This window comes from Schistocerca nitens, chromosome 3 (genome assembly GCF_023898315.1).
Source record: "Schistocerca nitens isolate TAMUIC-IGC-003100 chromosome 3, iqSchNite1.1, whole genome shotgun sequence".
In the NCBI taxonomy this organism is placed as follows: Eukaryota; Metazoa; Arthropoda; class Insecta; order Orthoptera; family Acrididae; genus Schistocerca; species Schistocerca nitens.
Window position 1 is genome coordinate 694,975,209 of NC_064616.1, and position 15,385 is coordinate 694,990,593.

Here is a 15,385-nt window from a genome sequence, read left to right on the forward strand (position 1 = left end):
CTCCTCCCCCTGAGCAATCAATATGTATGAAAACAGAAGGATCCTTCACAGCACCTTTACTTCTGCAGTCATTAGATACATAAACAACCTAATTCAAGTCACATAATTTGAAGTCAATTACATACCTTCATGTCAATCATTTAAAACTAATCAATTAAAGGTATTGTCATATATTACTTATCTGCATCACAATTCAGTGTAAGAAGTTAATATTAAACATAACAGATTATAGAACGAAATAAATAAATAAATAAAAACTTTGGTTGTACAAGAAAAAAATAGATACAACATTTTCATAACAACAATAAACTAGACTATATCAAATATTTTCTTTTCAATGTTATGTAAATGACAAAATGATAGTATTTACAAGTCACAGAATATTGGACTACAGTCTGTATCAATCTAATTAGAAATTAGACATCTAACAATTTCAAAGTAGCAACTGCATTTCTAAAAATGTTATTTCACTTCCTCATTTCTATATACACTGAAGTGACAAAGTCATGGGATACCTCTTAATATCATGTCAGACATCCTTTTCCCCAGTGTAGTGCAGCAGTTCAAGGTTGCATGGGGTCAAGAAGTTGTTGGAAGTCCCCTGCAGAAATATTGAGCCATGCTGCCTCTATAGCCATTCATAACTGCAAAAGTGTTGCCAGCGCAGGATATTGTGTATGAACTGACCTCTTGATTACGCCCCATAAATATTTGATTGGATTCATGACAGGTGATCTTGGTGGCCAAATCATCCACTCAAACTGGCCAGAATATTCTTCAAGCCAATCACGAACAATTGTGACCCAGTGACATGATGCATTGTCATCCATAAAAAATCCATCATAGTTTGGATACATGAAGTCCACAAATGGCTGCAAATGATCCCCAAGTAGCCAAACATAACCATTACCATTTAATGATTTGTTCAGTTGGACCAGAGGACCGAGTCCATTCCATGTAAACACAGTTCACACCTTTATGGAGACACCACCTGCTTGGATAGTGCCTTGTTGACAACCTGGGTCCAGGGCTTAGGTTTGCACCCCACTTGAACCCTACTATCAGCTTTTACCAACTGAAATCAGGACTCGTATAACCAAGCCACTATTTGCCAGTTTCCAGGGTCCCACTGATATGTCCACGAGCCCAGGACAGGCACTGCACATAATATCATGTTGTTAGCAAATCCCTTAGTGTCGGTCATCTCCACCATAGCCTATTAATATCAAATTTTATCCCACACTTATTTTTGGAGTTATTTCACCCAGTGTTGCTTGTCTGTTAGTACTACAACTCTATGCAAATGCTGCTGCTCTTGGTTGTCACGTGAAAGCCACTGGCCACTGTGATATTTGTGGTGAGAGGTAATGGCTGAAATTTGGTATTCTCAGCACACTCTTGATACTGTGGATCTGAGAATACTGAATTTCCTAATGATTTCCAAAATGAAATATGCCATGCATGTAGCTCCAAGTATCATTCAATGTTCAAAGTCTGCTACTTCCTCTCGTGGGGCCATAATCATGTTGGAAACCTTTTTACGTGAATCGCCTGGGTACAAATAACACCTCTGACAATGCACTGCACTTTTATACCTTGTCTACGCGATACTACCACCATCTGTATGTGTACATATCGCTATCCCATGACTTTCATCAATTCAGTGTATTGCTTTTGCTTGAGTATATGATGGGACTTTGTCTTATTCGATTTCACATTGACTGCATCAAGAAGATTCAACAAAAGGCTTTTTCTCTCAGATCATGTGCTAGATATCAAATTAATATAAATTAATGGAAAGTGAAACATTTCCACAAGATTCATGCTTAAAAAACCACACAATAATACAAAGTCTTAACATTCAGCTTTGTAAGAAAATGATGCTGATGTTCAGTAAAACACACACACACACACACACACACACACACACACACACACACACACACACACACACACACACACACAGGAATGTTATAGATGTATAAGAGATTTTATGATTGAGGACATACATATGAAATACTTTCGAGAAATATCATGTTACAAGAATTTAAAAAGTTGCAAAAATTATACATTGAATTCCATTGAACTGTCATCAGAAGCCACACATTTACCTCTATTTATTTATTTACTTATTTATCTCAGAAAAAGCTGATAAATATTTTTTCTTCAAGAAACTCTGTTGTATCTCCTCACCACATACTTTCTCCATCAGGTGGCTGTTGCTCTATGATGAACAAAAGTCATGTGGGGCTCGACATAATAAACAGTACGAGTGTAAGAAATATAGAGACTGGTAACTGACAGGAAATGTTGAGACATATTTAAAATGGCAGATGTTCTCTTATGATGAATTCACATTCATCATTGTCTTCTCTACATAATATTCATCACAAACACTAAATGCTTCTGTGGTAGCCCACTGGGCTACTTCCTGGAAGTCTGGCACAAGCCCCTGTCTCCAATGTCAGCCATCATTGCATGACTGGCACATGCAACACAACAGTCACTCCACATCCCATATTGTGAAGCATGACTGCCAGGGGGAGACAACGCAGCCCAGCGACCAAGCATGACAGCTGTGCAGGTGCCTCCAGCATCACCTGCGACACGCTGTATACATGTGCGGTTGCCGCTTGGCCATCACCCTCAGTCTGCTCTAGCTCATCGTGCTATTTACTACACTAACTAGAACTGTGCAAATGGTTCAAATGGCTTTAAGCACTATGGGACTTAACATCTGAGGTCATCAGTCCCCTAGAACTTAGAACTACTTAAACCTACCTAACCTAAAGACATCACACACATCCATGCCCAAGGCAGGATTCGAACCTGCAACTGTAGCAGTCGCGCGGTTCCGGACTAACGCGCCTAGAACTGCTCGGCCACCACGGCCAGCAACTATAACTGTATTGTACCTGTTTTGCCATGTGGCAATGCCACACATTGTATCCGTTGTGAGCTATTGTCCTGTGAAATTGTTAAATATACTTGTTTTGGAGGTGTGATATCTCTCTCTCTCTCTCTCTCTCTCTCTCTCTCTTTTAACGCTGGGAGTTACAACATAATTGGCAATAAGGATGGGATTTTTCCTGTTCGTTACACAACCCGGACCCTGTGAAATAGGCTACCTTACCAGGTGCGTTGATGAAGTTGTCATACAGCACTTTCTGCAACAGCTGTTAGGAGGATGGTAACATCAGGAAGCCTTCTTGTCATTGTTGCTCTCCCGAAAGTCTGCTACAGATCTGCCACCATTCCTACTTTGTGGTGAGACTGCAGAAGAGTTGGAAATGTACTAGAAGTGGCTCCAGTAGCACTTTGCCGCATTCCAGGTAATGGATTCAGATGCTGTAAAATCACTTTTTCTGTCATGGATCAGACCCAGTGCGTACCAGCTTTCGTTCAGACTGGCCCCTCTCACAGAACTGACACACCTGGCCTTTGACAAAATGTGCACTCTGTTAACTACCGACAATGCCATGACATTGCATCCAGTGTCATAAAATGCCTAATCAGTCATACCACATGTAGGCAGCTGAGCTGCAGGTACTCAGTCCACAGCTGGCCGGGCACCCATGTGTGGGTGTGGAGCTTAGGACACTAGGATAAGCGGATCCTGGCAGTCGTCCAGCAGTACTGGGGAAGCTCTGGGTTCACTCTGTCCCTGGAGGACTGGACATGCCATCAAAATCAAATCTGCCCATGGCAGGGAGACCCAACCAACATCGCCTGTGGGCCCTCTGGTGGACACACAGCACGGTGACACCGCCTTTCACTTCTCTTCTGCTAGACCCTCAGCTATCTTCCCTCTTGTTCCCAAGCTGTTTCTGTCCTCTGATTCTGCCTCAGGCATGGATGTGTGTGATGTCCTTAGGTTAGTTAGGTTTAAGTAGTTCTAAGTTCTAGGGGACTGATGACCTCAGCAGTTAAGTCCCCTAGTGCTCAGAGCCATTTGAACCTGTCCTCTGGTTCTCGGACCTGTTTGCTAATCCCAGCCATGCCCTTATCTCCCTCTGTTTACGGGTGACCCGAGATGGAGCAGATATCGGAAAATCAGGCTGCAGCATAGAGCCCTCTGGCACTGGTCCCACCACTGTAGCTCCCTTCCAAGTAGGTATACATGGAAAAATAATCTGAACAGTAACGTCTAAACTGCAGTTACATTCCATGCTTAAAAAAAGAGTTATTGAATTAAGCATTTGCAATCATCAATCAATGAGCCTGAAAATGATTTAATGTACTTTCTTCTTTCTTTCTTCAGCTGCTAAATGTTTTATCATCCACAATATGTGTTATATTCAAAACTTGCCTATCTTTGTCAATTAGCAGCTCATTCTGTACTAGCACATCTGCAAGGGCACATCACACACACATCACAAAATAGGAATATTTTACAAGGTATCATTTCATTGACTCTGATAATGGCATAAAATATAATTTAATTCATCAGACAAATGTTTCACTTTGCTGTGTCAGAAATCTGTTGCTTTTAACTATCATAGCCATATTAATTCTCCAATAAATAAATACCTGCTATAAAAATGAATGTATGTATGTATGTACGTTCCACATCTCCTCCTAAACTACTAAACTGATATGAACCAAACTTAGCACAGATATCACTTACTGTCTGGAAAGAAACGCTGTGGGGGTAAGAACCACCTACTTACCAAAGTAGTGGGGGTAGGAGTGAAAGAGACATGTAGGCCATGATGCCCAAATACCCAGACATTATTTATCCAGGATTTGAGAATGGTAACACTTATTGACTTCAAAATTTTACACATAATTTCACAGCTTTAAGAAATGTTTTCTTGCTGACATCCCCACAAAATGTTGAAAGGAAAAAAGTTATTGCTAACTAAACTTTCACTGCTCACAAGTAACAGTGCTGCATCAGGCATTATGTTTTATTTTATTACTAACTTCATTTGTTACACATTTTGCGGACAGTATTCATATATGCTACTGTGTGTACCATTAAAGCAGTAATTATCAACCTGTTTCATTGATGAAATCTTTCTCCAAAATTTTTGAGAAGGTGATGTATTCCAGAATAGTATCTCACCTTAGCACCAATAGTATCCTTAGCAAATCACAGTTAGGTGTACATCAACCACATTTTACAAGCATTAAATAATAAAATGCACCAGTTGGTATTTTCTGCGACCTCTCTACGGCAGTTGACTGTGCAAAACACAGTATTCTCCTAGATAAATTAACATTCTATGGCTAATGTCATATCTAACCAAAAGAAAGCAAAAAGTTGTGCTTAGTAATTCAAGCAATACAGTCCGGAGACATAATTCTGACTGGGGAAAAATCATGTATGGAGTTCCCCAAGGTTCACTCTTAAGTCCACTACTGTTCCTCATATATGTAAATGATATTCCATCTAGTATACAACAAGCAGAATTAATTCTTCTTGCAGATGACACTAGTATTGTAATGAATCCAAGCATACATACAGAAACAGAAGAAATGGTAAACAAGGTTCTTAAAAGTATCACTGACTGGTTTTTTGTGAATGGTCTCACCCTCAATCTTAAAAAGACCCAACGTATCCAGTTCTGCACATCTAGAGGTACTACACCAATGATATGTTTAACAAATGGTGAGGAAATAATAAACACAGTGCAAACTTCAAAATTCTTAGTAGTCCATATTGATGAGAATTTAAATTGAAAAAAACACATTTTGGAACTCCAAAAACAACTCATTTCAGCCACATTTACACCTAGAATCATTGCAAATCTTAGTGACAGACAAATCAGTAAGTTGTGATATTTTCCATGTTTTTGTTCAATAATGTCATAAGGAATAATGTTCCAGGGTAACTCATCTCTAAGACAAAGTCTTCATTGTGCAAAAAAGTTCTGTGAGAATAATGTGTGGTGCTCACCCACAGTCACCTTGTAGACATCTGTTTAAGGAGTTGGCCATTGTCACTACTGCTTCACAGTATATTTTCTCCCTCATGTAGTTTGTTGTAAATAAAACCACTACAGTTAAAGAGGAACAATGAGGTATGTAATTACAATACCAGAAGGAAAAATAGCATTCATTACTCCACATTACGGTTGTCCTTAGCTCAAAAAGCAGGAGCACAATGTCACAACAAAAATTTTTGATTATTTAGCCACTGATATAAAATATCTGACAGACAGCAAAGAATTATTTGATAACAAACTGGGAAAACTTCTCCTTGACAACTCCTTCTATTCTGTAGGAGAATTTCTGTTATTGTAATGTGTAAAAAGTGCTGGGTAAGAATTATTAACTCACATCTGTACATCTTTCTTATTCTTTTATGAAAAAGAAAAAAAAAATAGAAATGTACACAATGTAACAGTCTGTACAAATTAATTTGTGATGTGATGTATGATGACTCATTCCACATCATTACAATGTATCACACAAAATGGCCCATGGAACCTGTTACTAACTAACTGGCCAACAAAATTAGATCATTGTACAACAAATAGTTCAGGTGATACAAAGTCAAAAACACCAAGGCGTGTGAAAAATGCTTCATAATGCACGACAGTTTAATTTATTACTTCTTTTACCAATAACTTTACTCCCAACACATTTCGCAGACAGTATCCACATATGCTACTGTATGCACCTGCAAAATTATATCATCATACAACACAGTTGTACAATGATATAAGATAAGATGCCATAAACATTGAGCTATGTGAAAACAAAACTGTAGGGCGAAATGTGCAAGAGATACAGGTGAAATATGTGTACAAATATGCATGAAGTATGACAAATATATGTGATGTGCATTCATGGGTAAAGCTGTGTGTAAAAGCTCCTCCAAAACCCCTGGACAAATTCAACCAAACTTGATACACATGTTACTTACTACTGTTAAGAAATACTGTTGGAGTAAGAACTACAAACCACCTATTAGGGTGGTGGTGAAGGTCAGAGAAAGGTGAGAGACAACGAGACGAAGAAACAGAGAAGGAAGGAGGAGGTATACTAATAGAAGATTAGAATAAATGCATACCCTGGGTTGGGTTGTGTGGGGGAGGAAACCAGACAGTGAGGTCATCGGTATCATCAGATTAGGGAAGGAAGCTGGCCATGCCCTTTTCAAAGGAACCATCGCGGCATTTGCCTGGAGCAATTTAGGGAAATCACGGAATACCTAAATCAGGATGGCCAGACACGGGATTGAACCGTCGTCCTCCCGAATGCGAGTCCAGTGTGCTAGCCACTGCGCCACCTCGCTCAACATACCCAGGCAATGCCAGGTACTCACCTAGTAATTTATAATCATAAGGTTGGTAGCCTTCACCTATAATCACTAAATAATAAATTAACAGATCATTTGGTATCTATAAATTGCCAGTCTTCGATCAACAATTACATATGAAGTTTTAAATTAACTTTACCTGTGTGCAGGATGAAAGGGATTCAGTGAAATTCTGATATGAAATACCCAGAATGTGAAATGTTTAACTTAAAAATTTCAATGATGTAATGCAAGTTTACAGTTCTTCATATTTCTGAATGTAATTAACAGACCACAATTAAATTGCACCTAAATTCATACAAAACTCTACAAACAAAGAACACAATATTTTTATAGTGCCAACAGCCTAACCGTAAATGAAAATCCAGAGAGTTATATGCTAAAGGGTTTGTTAGTGATATATATGAAACAAAAAGTAATACATGAATCTCTTACATACAGTAATAAGTAACACAATTCCCTGTAAAGAGGTGGGAAAAATGTTCCAAAATATGATAGTCAACAACCATTACTCTCAACAAACATTTAATGTTAAATATTTTACCTTACAAATTCAGCTGTGTGCCCCATGCAGTCAGCAAACATTTCAAGAAGGGAACGCCGTTCTAAGATGAAAGTGGGGAGAACTACTCGTGTTAGGTCCATTCCGAGTTTCAGCTGCGACAACAAATGCAAAATAACAGATTTGTGTTCTTCAGTGTCATCTTGATCACCATCACTTAGATCTTCATTATCGGTAACTTCATCATCTGGATTATAATCATCTGAAATAGTTAAAGAAATAACCACTAAAACAGAAAATTTAGTGTGACGTGAAATCACTACGAGATATAATAAATACCATGTTATGAAATTACGATTATCTTAGACATATGCATTTAATTTCTGCTGAGATTCAAAATTTACAGTGAAAATATCATGAAATATTGTGGCGTTGAACACAGGAATCTCATTTTTCATGTGATGTTACCAATAAAAATAATTCTTGATCTCATTCACATACACATTCAAGGCTCAGTAAAACAAATGTCTTTTACAGATAATTAATTTTATATGCTAGTATTAGACAAGGAATCCAATATGGCAACATAAGGTTCAACTCATTAAACAAAATGCAGACTACAAGTTTCTTGTAATGTTCAGAAACCTATCTCAAAGAAATGAAAGTGGTTCAGCAGCCTTGCTGAGGAGTCATGCTTTAACACATATAAGCAAGTTGTCTTTGTAGCCAGTTGCATCTCAGCAATGAGAGTTCTGAAAATTGTTGGAAGTAACTGCTTGTTGTTCTCATTTCATTGGAGTTTGTGTTTTGTGTTAATTCAGAAGAAGAAATACCCCATGCCTGTGTAAATAGCACAAATTCTTTTGTTATATCTGTAGAGAGGAGCTAACCCTGAAACAGCAAAACAGAAACTTAATTATCTTGTAATAGAGTGATACAAACTTTATTTTGGGTGTAAAGTTGGTGACCACGACAAGAACTGACAAGTGGTACAAGTCCATTACCTTCACTTTTCTGTCTATAATGCTTCTGAAAGTAATGATCCAAACAAACAAAAAGAAAGGTTCATCTCTAGCAAGAAGCCATATGCTTGAATATGTCTGGTATCTCAACTGCAGATTTTTCAGCTCTCATTTAACTTTAGGACTTTGTATCTCAATATAAACAAAAATGGACTTGTACCACTATTGAAATAAGCCCTTCATATGTTGTTCATCATGTACTACATTCCTGACAGGTTGGTTACAAGGATCACACCACATAGCCTTTGCTGTTACCATGGTCTGGAGGGATCAACAGATCACACAACAGACAAATATTTTTTGGTAGACAAACATAGGTGGGATCACCTTAAAAACAAAGAAAACTGTTATATCCTAATTTACCATATGTTATACGGTCTTTATACAACAGTGAACAATTGCCAATACCAGTGCCTTCTAATGGTGTGTTTACACCTGTGCGCATTACGCCCAGAGGCTGTGCTACTGTGCTTGCAACACACGGAAGTAGAGGCAGGCATGTAGGTTGCATGATTCTCTTTCATCATGTGTGTGCAAGTCATTCCATACACACCTGTGTTCACAGAGGGCACCTCTACTTCCATGTGCGAGCACGCTACAACTGCACGGCGGTTAGTTGCAAAGTGCACAGGTGTAAACACACCTTAAGAATGTGACAGTGAGTGAAGGTGAATACAGTTATATTTAAAAGGCAAAAGACAGCAGAGGAGATATCCATGCCAATTCAACATTTCAAGGGCACTGAAAATCAAATGTGCCACACTTTGTCTCAAGGATACTGCAATATACAGGGTGATCCATTGATAGTGACCGGGCTAAATATCTCACGAAATAAGTATAAAACGAAAAAACTACAAAGAACGGAACTCGTCTAGCTTGAAGGGGGAAACTAGATGGCGCTATGGTGGGCCCACTAGATGGTGCTGCCATAGGTGAAACGGATATCAACTGCGTTTTTTTAAGTAGGAACCCCCATTTTTTATTACATCTTCGTGTAGTACGTAAAGAAATATGAATGTTTTAGTTGGGCCTCTTTTTTCACTTTGTGATAGATGGCGCTGTAATAGTCACAAACGTGTAAGTACGTGGTATCATGTAACATTCCACAAGTGTGGACGGTATTTGCTTCGTGATACATTACCCGTCTTAAAATGGACCGTTTATTAATTGTGGAAAAGGTCGACATCGTGTTGATGTATGTATTAACCCTGTAATTGTGGGCGACTTTCCAGTTCCTCCGTGCAAATTGCAGGGAATTTTTATTTGATAATGAGAGTAGTTGTAAGGATAGAATTATAGAAACGTAACAAGAAAACCAAAAATGTGCTTTAGGGTTCATTTTTAATTGACACGTGACAAATAATGTGAGAAATTCAAAAATTGCATTTAACCTTACAAGAGTAGATGATAAACTTTCTGAGTGTTGTATCTTACAGGGAGACGGAAGGCAATTTTTATCCCTATTCTGCCAATGCTATTTTACCCTTTGAATAGGTACACTTTTCAAAAGGACTGATAGTGATAGAACAATGAAATTTTTACTGTGTATATATATAACATATATGCCTCAATTTACAAATAAAATGAAAATTACTTACCACTAATACTTTTCTGCACTATACTGACCAGCATCTGAATCATACTGATCTTTTCTTCTCTTGCTCCCTCTTCTTTTCTGTCTGGCTTCTTTTGTGCATTTTAAATTAGCAATATCTGCTTTGCAGCTTCTCTCTTTATCTATTTGCACCAAGGAGTTTGCAGTATTTCCAGTAGATTTTATGCCCAATAATTCCAAAACATCCAGTTTTCTAATTACACCATCATTGAAGCATAAAATAGCACTATAAATGTCAAATTTGAGGGTTGTAAGCTGAACAAATAAAGTTTTCGGTAACCAGTTCCAAATGACAGAAATCACACATTCATTTAAATTTTGGATTTTCCCATGAAGACGTTTCTTCAACATGGTATCTTTACAAAGGTCTCTAAATATGGGTTTAATTTCATTCATTACTGATGCAGGTAAAGAATGTTTGTGGTCATATCTGGCACTTCTCCTGTACTTGCACCAAGTGTCAGGATTATTCGTGCAAAGACTGTGCACTGGATATTCATTTGTGGAATGCTTATGGAAAAAGATAGCCCATACAGCTTTTTTCCATATTTTCTAAACTCCCTACATTTCTTCTTATGGCCAAGCCATAATAATTCTGTAATCTATCTATTTCAACATTTGTCAGGCGACGTTTACCACCTATCTTCTTACTATCTTCCAATACTATTTTTGACTTTTCTTTCAATAATCTTCTCAACCTGGACCCCATTCTCTTCTGGACATGCCCAATGCACTCTAATTTAGAAATTGTGACACTAGGACCATAGGGTTGTTCTACATGTACCTGGTCATAAGCCTTGCTATCACAGTGGAAGGCGTGGCATTTAAATGCCAGACTGTACAGAGCCTCAAGAAAACCATCATGTCTCATGAAAAAAATTGTTGTATTTATATAAAACAAAAACTGTTTCACGCAGGAAAGACCAGACATTTCAAATATGCTAAAATCAAAAATATCAAATTTTTGAAGTCCACTTGCCTTCGGTCTCCCCTTAAAGCAAGGTTCCATAAGCTAGCTGATCGGGAATATGAATACAAAATTTCTAGCATGAGAAGGTATATGTGTAAGTACATGTGTGAGACTGGAAAACATTGAAAACATGACTCCCAGTATTTCAGGCAGGAAAATAATGATTGCCAGTGTTCCAGAGCAACAGAAAAAGATTTGGCTGAAAAGTAGCACCTTACAATGTTCCAGAGCAAGATAAAATTATTCAACAGGAAAATGGTGAATTGTGACATGCAAAGAGAGCAGAAATTATGTTTGTCATTATAATTGTGGGCTCTGTGAAATTGTATGGAAAGAGTTGAATGGACACACCTGTGTTGCCCATGGCTATAGGGTTAATAAGCATTGGTGTGGTACTAACTCAAGTGATTTTCAAAATTCAAGAAATACTGCATCTACCAGAGTGCTTTGATCCATGACTTTCAGCATATCATGCAAGAAAAGTGTAAACTGGGTTTGTTATGACTGTTAGTTGCAGAATCTATGCTGGTTGGCATGGAGGAGATAATTCTATTACAGATACTTCATTAGGTTTGAACTCTGAATTTGTTGTAAGAGTCTGTAACATGTGGACATCAAAGATATTTTACAGTAGTTTTGTAGATTATTTCTGCTACCCTTGTTGTATAATGATGTGCCTGTGCTTTCTTGCAAATTCTGGACTCTACAGTATGTTATAGTTAAAAGTGGGACTAACTCAGATTTAAATTCTGTTTAGGATTCCACCAAGTCCTGGACTATGGTAAGTTTTAGTGGTTTTAGCTGTTTCTCAATGTCACTGTCACTGATATCTATGTGGTGTCACCGCTAGACACCACACTTGCTAGGTGGTAACTTAAATCGGCCGCGGTCCTGTAGTACATGTCGGACCCGCGTGTCGCCACTATGTAATCGCAAACCTAGCGCCACCACATGGCAGGTCACAAGACACGGACTTGACCTCGCCCCAGTTGTACGGACGACATAGCTTGCGACTAGACCTACCAAGTATTCCTCTCATTTGCCGAGAGACAGATTAAATAGCCTTCAGCTAGTCCATCGCTACTACCTAGCAAGGCGCCATGTGTATCATTGCTAATTGCTTACTACTATGCAAGAGATGTATTTCAACAAGAACAAGACTACATTAAAGTTAAGTATATTAAAATCTCTCTTCTTTTCTTTATAGTTTTCATCCAGTCTCCTGTTTCAGAATTTACGCCCGTCTGCGTTAGTTTCGCGTGCACCTAGCCACTCATTGTGTCGAGACCTTAGGGAATCGACACAACAATATTTTGGCGACGAGGTGTGGTGCCGCGCCCACGTTGCAGTCTTTGTGTTATACTTGCTCTAATTTGCTTGTGTCATGGCTTCGCCGCATTCTCCAGATGTACTGTCCGAATTTTTTCGCTTGCAGAATCAGCAGACGCAGGCGTTATTGGAAGCCCTTGGACAGCTCGTCCAGGGTCAACGTGCGCTGCAAACCGATGCGGCGGCAGCCGCTTCTTCGCTACCGCAGCCACACAACGCTGTCGCACCGCCATTTAGGCCCTTTGAGGCCACAACCGAAAGCTGGACTGAGTGGGCCGATCAGTTCCGGTTCCACCTCACTGCTTATGGAATTCAAGGTAAAGAGCGGCAGCCGTTTTTGCTTTCTTGTGTCGGTGTGTCTACCTACCGGGTGATAGTGAAATTGTTTCCCCGACGCGACGTAGCAACTCTGACCTACGAGGAAATTTTGTCGGCTTTAGATGCCTATTTCAAAGAAACAGTTAATGTTGTTGCAAAACGGTATACGTTTTTTCGTACAAAACGTACCGCCGGTCAGACTAACAGGGAGTGGGTAGCAACTTTGCAAGGACTTACTAGAGACTGCGCGTTTGCCTGTGAATGTGGCCTCCCATATTCAGATACTATGGTGCGTGATGCAATTGCACAGAACGTTTCTGATGTTCGCATAAGGGAACAGATTTTGAAACTAGTTAATCCCTCCCTGCAACAAGTGATAGACATATTGGACAGGCAAGACACACTTGACTCTGCTCAGGAATCATTTGAAACTTCGCCAGCAGTGTGTCACATTAATCGGCCCGCCGGGCCCGCTGCACGGGACGCTAAGCGGCCCTCGCGCCCGACTTCGCTGCGGCCGCCTAGCTTGCAACCACGTGCGCCGCGTCAGCAAGCAAATGCAGTGAAATCTTGCCCGCGGTGTGCAACTAGACATTCGCGTGAAAATTGCCCGTCACGCCAAGCTATTTGCTTTTACTGTCAAAAGAAAGGACATGTACAAAGTGTTTGCCAGAAAAAGTTAAGATCAGACAATCACACAAATTCCAGGCCCTTTGCTTCGCGCCGGAATCGCACCCAGGACAATCAAGCTCGTGGACCTTCGCCCATGGACATTCATGTGGTTCGTTCCCACCCGTCCAGTGACACTTTAGCTAACAGTGACTGTGTTCGTCCCACCCAACGTGTGCGTCGGCGTCGCCGGAAATCCCGTAAAGTTGCAGGTGCTTCTGGACCTGTATCAGTTCAAATTGCACGAGACAGTCGCTCTTGTCGTCAACAAGACAATAAACTTTTTGTGGACTTAGACTTTGCAGGAAAAGTGATACCATTCCAGCTCGATACCGGAGCTGCAGTTTCATTGCTCAATCACGACACGTACAAACAACTGGGCGCCCCGCCGTTGCGTGCCGCAAATGTTACGTTAACTAGTTACTCAGGACAGCATATACCTGTGTTAGGACAGTGCAGCCTTCTTGCAACATACAAGGGACAGACAAAACTTGTGTCATTTTATGTTCTTCGTTCCTCTAGTGCCGTGAACTTGTTTGGTTTAGATTTGTTTCAATTGTTTAATTTGTCTATAGTGAATCAGGTCCTATCAGTGAATCAGACTGTGCCTTCCGCCAGTGTTTCTAGTCTTTGTGAAGAATTTGCAGACATTTTTGCACCGGGCCTTGGTTGCGCTAAGAACTATGAAGCGCATTTGGAACTGAAAGACAACGCGCAACCGAAATTTTTCAGACCGCGCAATGTTCCCCACGCATTGCGTGATGAGGTCGCACGAACATTGGCCGAGTTAGAATCTCAAGGTGTAATTGAACGTGTGCAGGCTTCTCTCTGGGCCTCACCCTTAGTAATTTTGCCAAAACCTTCCGGAAAATTGAGACTTTGTGTGGACTTCAAGGCAACTGTGAATCCACAACTTGTGACTGCTACTTTTCCTTTGCCCCGCCCGGAAGATCTTTTTGACAAACTGTGCCCGGGCAAATATTTTTCAAAATTGGACCTAGCAGATGCGTACTTGCAAATACCTGTGGACGAAGAATCCCAGCGCGTCTTAGTGGTCAACACGCATCTTGGCTTGTATCGCTTCAAAAGACTGCCATTCGGGTGTGCATCCGCCCCTGCTTTGTTTCAGCAATATTTACAAACTATTTGTGCGTCGGTCCCTACAGCTGCGAACTATCTGGACGATATTGTAATCTCAGGTAAGACAGAAGCAGAACATTTGCAAAATCTCCGAACATTATTTCCGGTATTGCGTCAGAATGGTCTTCGCTTGAGGAAGGACAAATGTGTGTTTTTTGCTCGTGACTTACCGTACCTGGGGCATGTCATAAATGCCCAAGGTATACATCCGAGTCCAGAGCACCTTCGTGCCATTCAGGACTTGCCGTCACCGCAGAACTTACAACAGCTACAGAGTGTGCTGGGTAAGGTAAATTATTATCATCGATTTGTGCGCAATGCTTCTTCCATTTCAGCTCCGCTTCATCGCTTACGCCGTAAAGGTGTTCCGTTCGTCTGGACGACGGAATGCGAACGCGCCTTTCGCCAGTTGCAATCGGCGTTACTTTCCAATACTTGCCTTACGCCATTCGATCCCCGAAAACCCCTTTTGTTGATGGTCGATGCATCGGATTTCGGGATCGGTGCTGTGCTTGCGCACAAGGATGGCTCGCATGATCGCCCTATTGCC

At 40.2% G+C, this 15,385-nt stretch overlaps 1 protein-coding gene across 3 annotated transcripts in view; it reads right to left on the reverse strand.

The window, feature by feature from the left end:
- Positions 1-15,385, reverse strand: part of LOC126248665 (oxysterol-binding protein-related protein 11-like) — a 222,608-nt gene that overhangs the window by 85,545 nt on the left and 121,678 nt on the right. For all 3 annotated transcript variants that reach the window (XM_049949883.1, XM_049949881.1, XM_049949882.1), the window contains one exon: positions 7,815-8,034. In XM_049949883.1, the coding sequence (XP_049805840.1) occupies positions 7,815-8,034 (220 nt within the window). The remainder of the gene's footprint in view (positions 1-7,814; positions 8,035-15,385) is intronic.